Source organism: Penaeus japonicus, unplaced genomic scaffold (genome assembly GCF_977035675.1).
Source record: "Penaeus japonicus unplaced genomic scaffold, GWHDUDI00000001_assembly GWHDUDI00000025, whole genome shotgun sequence".
Classification (NCBI taxonomy): domain Eukaryota; kingdom Metazoa; phylum Arthropoda; class Malacostraca; order Decapoda; family Penaeidae; genus Penaeus; species Penaeus japonicus.
Window position 1 is genome coordinate 13,399,333 of NW_028234427.1, and position 5,000 is coordinate 13,404,332.

A 5,000-nucleotide genomic window follows, 5' to 3' on the forward strand; every position below is an offset into this window, starting at 1 on the left:
TACACAAATCTTCGTAAAACTGTTGCTTGATATCATGTGTGACACATGAGGCTAAGTGCAAGGAAAACCACCACCATAATCATATGCTGACCACGCATCCTTTACACTCCTCATCCTGATTTATTCATTAGGGATAAAAGGCTAAAAATGCTGAATTTGAAAAACTCCTTGAACGCATCTCATCATCTATTTACAAAACTCTGTCACTTCTCAAATATTTAAAAAGTACACCTGTGACACAAAATTTTATTCGTTTATTTTGACACATTTTGAATTCTGTTCACACGTCGCGTCGGTCTGTAGCTGACTGTCACCTTCCCTTGATAGGGCATTAAATTCTACATAATTGATATCATTTGATTTAAACCATCGGCGTCTAATGTATGTTGAAGACATATAATGATGTTGAGTATCTGTTACATTCTCGATTACCTTTAGGCTTTTTTCCTGTTAGACTTACTAGAAATTACCTAACTTTGAATGATACCGACATTATTGTAGATGCTTTGGTCCAGCTATCATTGAGTTTTGGAACAAAACCAACTGCATGGTTCAGTTGGACGGTATCAAAACATGAGCAGTGAGGTTAGCAATAATTTTATCTCTCTTCGTCAGACTGATCCCAGAATTTTGCAAGGATATTGCAATGTATTATTCCTTGTGATCGTTTTTACAATCTTTATTTGCTTGACCTTTATTCTTGTTACTTTTAAATATTTCACGATATTCAATTTTCCAGTTGCTCATGTTTCCACACAGTGTTTTACCATTGTTACTTGACAGGTTGTGCTTTTATGTTGTCCACATCTTGTGATTACCTTTATCTACTAGCGCGCTGTCGAGAACCATATGGTAACAATAAGAATGGTAATATTAAAATGATAGTGATGATTATGTTATGTCTGTGCGTGTACGTATATATATATGTATATATATATATATATATATATATATATATATATATATATATTTATATATATATATACATACATACAATATATATATACATATATATATAATATATATATATATATATATATATATATATATATATATGCATGTGTATCTGTGTGTGTGGGAGTGTGTGTGTGTGTGCGTGTGTGTGTGTGTGCGTGTGTGTGTGTGTGTGTCTGTGTGTGTGTGTGTGTATGTGTGTGTCTGTGCGTGTGCGTTCATGTATGCATGTGTGTATATATATGCATTTATGCATGCATGTATGTATGCACACACATACACACACAACACACACACACATATATACATATATATATATATATATATATATATATATATATATATACATGAAATATACCGCAGATTATTAGAGGATATATATAGAGATGGTACAGCGACCATCAAAATCCACGCAGAAACCAATAAAATACCAATAAAAAAGGGTGTTAGGCAGGGCGACACCATCTCACCGAAGCTGTTTACAGCCTGCTTGGAGGAAGTATTCAAGAAGTTAAATTTGGAAAGAGAGAGGGATTAAAATAGGGAATGAGCACAGAGGAATGGAAAGGCTTAGGCTAGGAGTTAGCTTAAGAGACAAGAAAAGGGCCACATGGATCAGGCAGCAAACAAAAGTAGAGGATATACTCAAGAGCATCAAGAAGAAAAAGTGGCAGTGGGCTGGACACATATATCGGAGACAGGACAACAGGTGGACAAAGAAAACAACAGAAGGGGAAATACACGACACAAAGAGACCCAGGGCAAGACCAATGACTAGATGGCGGGATGAAATAGCAAAATTCGCAGGAGTAAACTGGAATCAGAGGACACAAGACCGGAATGACTGGAAAAGATTGAGAGAGGCCTACCTCCTGCAGTGGATTGATACAGGCTGATGACGATGATGATATATGTGTGTGTGTGTGTGTGTAAATATATATATATATATATATATATATATATATATATATATATATATATATATATATATATATATATATATATATATATATGTATGTATGTATGTATGTATGTATCTCTGTATGTATGAATGAATGCATGTATGTATGAATGAATACATGCATGTATGTATGTATGTATTTATGTATGGATGTATGTATATATGTATGTAATTATTCATGTGCGCACGTGCGCCTATAGGCAAGGGAAACCGAGCCTCCCGGCCACATAAACCATATAAACGCGACCCTAACCAAGACGCTCGAGCGACGGCCCTGCCAGCAGTCGGCCCGTAAAACGTGTATCTCCGGTCGCTGAAATAAGGAAAATGACTTCCCAGACGTGGAATTTGTTCTGGGGTTCTTCCTTTGTGCGCACTCCTCTGAGGAACGGCGTAGGGAGATATGTTCAGCAGCTTCAAAGGGTTACGTTCAAGTTTTGTAAGACCCACGGAGACAGTCATGGGATGAGGTAAAGATAGTTGATTCACGTAGGTTTTATATTAAGAAAAAAAAAAATGAATGGGTATCGAATTGGTATCGTTTATGGTTAATATCATCTTTGCTGTTTTGCTGAACCTAACTATGTGTGACTAACTACCACACTCAACCTGTGAGTAATCTCTTGTATTGTTAATGCTTCTGTAAGCTATTTGTATGTCTCGTAATGTCTATAATGTTTAAGGTAACTTTTTTCGAAATGCATTTTGATCATGGAAAGTATTTTTTGAAGTCTTTGCTTGGTATGTTAGTAAATTTTGGTTCAGTATTGATGTTTGTTAATGTTTTATTTTAATCCCTTTTATCCTGGAATCTATTAGGAAACCCAATATTTTTTTAATGTTTATGTTTATAATCTTAGATGGACTAAAATCAAGCTAGTTTTACTAACTAGTAATTGCTTCACTTTCTTATAAGTGAGAAAGGCTAAGGCAAAGATGTCCAGTGATATAACTGAGACTTTACAATATGTTATTGACATTTTGATGTTTATTGTAGCTCTGTTGGCTATAAATTCTTTACCAAAATCTCCCATGTAGTCTTCTAAGAGCATAAGCTTTCACTGTAATGTTGTAGAGTTAACCCGATACCGCCAGGCGCCGAACACAGACAGCGATTTTTGTAATATGCATAGCGCCGGGTGCCAGCATGCGCCGTCAATCGTATAATTGATTTAGGTCTATGCGTTTGAGAGCCCCGGCATTGCAGCCATGCAAAAACGGAACAGTGCTGCAGGGGGAATAGCAAAAATGGATTCAACAAAACTTCCATCCCAACACCTAGATGGCACCACTTTCTTCTAGCACCAGCAGGAGAGAGAGCCTTCAATAGCACCCATCTACGGTCTCTAGCAAGCACTATCTCTATAGAGGGATGGCACATCGCAAGTTGCCGACCTCTTGCTCTAAAGTACCGCAGATGAAAGATGTGCAGGCAGAACGAGAGGAGGAAGGTGACTTACACCATGCCCAATGCCTACAATGTGCCCCTGTGCCAGTAGGGATGCCTTTTATTGTGGCACTCACTGTCAAAAGCACAAGTTTCCTTCCTCTTCCCTACCTCTTCATTTTGGATGGTTATAAGTTTCGTGTTTGTTCGTGACAGCACAGAAATACGAAAAAATAAAGTTGCTTTTTGTCCCCCCTAAAACAGTAATACTTCTATCACATTGAGTATAAAGAAAAAAAATGAGTTGATATGGACCCTGAACTACAATTTTAGTCAACTGCAGAATTGATGGAGCCTGTGATATGACAGATATAAATTTCTAAAAACAGTAAAACACACAAAAAAACAAAATACAAAAATGTCTCTAGCTCTACAATGAATGACGAAAAGGGAGTGGGAAAAATCAAATTATGTTGCAGAAGCTGCCTCGATCAGAAATAAAACTCATCCTGGAGCCTGTGTAAGCAAATCTATCCACCGAATGGGTTAAGAGCTTACTTTTTGGTTTTGATGCTTGATAAATTGATATCATGTGTAATGCAGGAAAATCAGAAAGTATGGAACATGTGATTATTCTTAGTATTACATGTTTAGTATATTTTGAACAGTTTCATTATTGTTTTATTCATTTTTGTGTGATTGGCATTCTTCTTTTTCAGAGAATTCATTGAGAAGGACCTCATTCATTTTGCAAAGGAGAACCCAGGTGTTGTTGTATACCTCAAACCACGTCGTCACAGAGCACCATGTCTCAAGGCCGAATACTGTGAGTTTCTCATTTGCATTCTTCACTTCTATTCATATTTTATAATGTTAAGCTATCCATGAAGTTTAAATACATATTCAAATAATTTCTCCTCTTGGAATTTCACTAGATGGTTATATTATAGTAAAATATTCATGTTTTCTCATTGTCCTCATTTACATTCTTTTGCCCAGTAAATGGTGGGGAAGAATACATCTCGGCACACAACCTCTCAAGTAGAGACATCAAGAAATGGGTCGAATACCTAAGAATGCGGTCGGGAAATCCGGTGGAACGTCTCAGGAAGTATCAGCATACGGATCACCCATCCATTCAGGGCCCTTGGACACCCTGGACCCACCGAGACCCTGAGATAAACGTTACGGAATTTCCCAGTGTGAGTACTCTGATGAAACTTCAGGAATATTTTGTGTCTCATTTTATTTGTCAGTTTATATGTTGTTGTTTTTTCTTTTTATTCACCTTCTAAGGCAAGGGACCAAGTTATTTACTTTTCATTTTGAGAAACTGAAGTATATTGTGACAACTGAGGAGGGGAATAAATTAGAAATTTCTCTAATTATGTTTGGAATTTATTGTAACAAGCATTGCTGTGTATATGAATTGTTTATACAGCTTAAAAAATTCACACTTCAAGATAGTTTTTCCTTTTAATTTACAAGGAGTTTTTCATCTTATGGCCAGAGATTGGGTATGGAGGTAGGGGCAAACTCCGAAAGAATTAGAACCACTGTGGTAGAATGTGTTTCAGTAAAGCATATCATAAAGCTTGTACTCCACTAATAACTCATCTTGATCGTATATGGTATTTTCTTTATCCACAGGAGAAACTGTCTGCAGTGCATGCCACAGAGAAGACTGCAACAGATCAG

General features: G+C 36.6%; 1 protein-coding gene across 1 annotated transcript in view; it reads left to right on the forward strand.

Moving 5' to 3' along the window:
* The first annotated feature begins 2,149 nt into the window (after positions 1-2,149).
* mRpL43 (mitochondrial ribosomal protein L43) overlaps positions 2,150-5,000 on the forward strand; it is a 3,130-nt gene continuing 279 nt past the window's right edge. Inside the window, exons 1-4 of the mRNA XM_043036399.2 lie at positions 2,150-2,385; positions 4,022-4,128; positions 4,302-4,504; positions 4,953-5,000. The exon at positions 4,953-5,000 is cut by the window's right edge and continues 279 nt beyond it. Of these exons, the coding sequence (XP_042892333.1) occupies positions 2,243-2,385; positions 4,022-4,128; positions 4,302-4,504; positions 4,953-5,000 (501 nt within the window). The 5' untranslated portion in view covers positions 2,150-2,242. The remainder of the gene's footprint in view (positions 2,386-4,021; positions 4,129-4,301; positions 4,505-4,952) is intronic.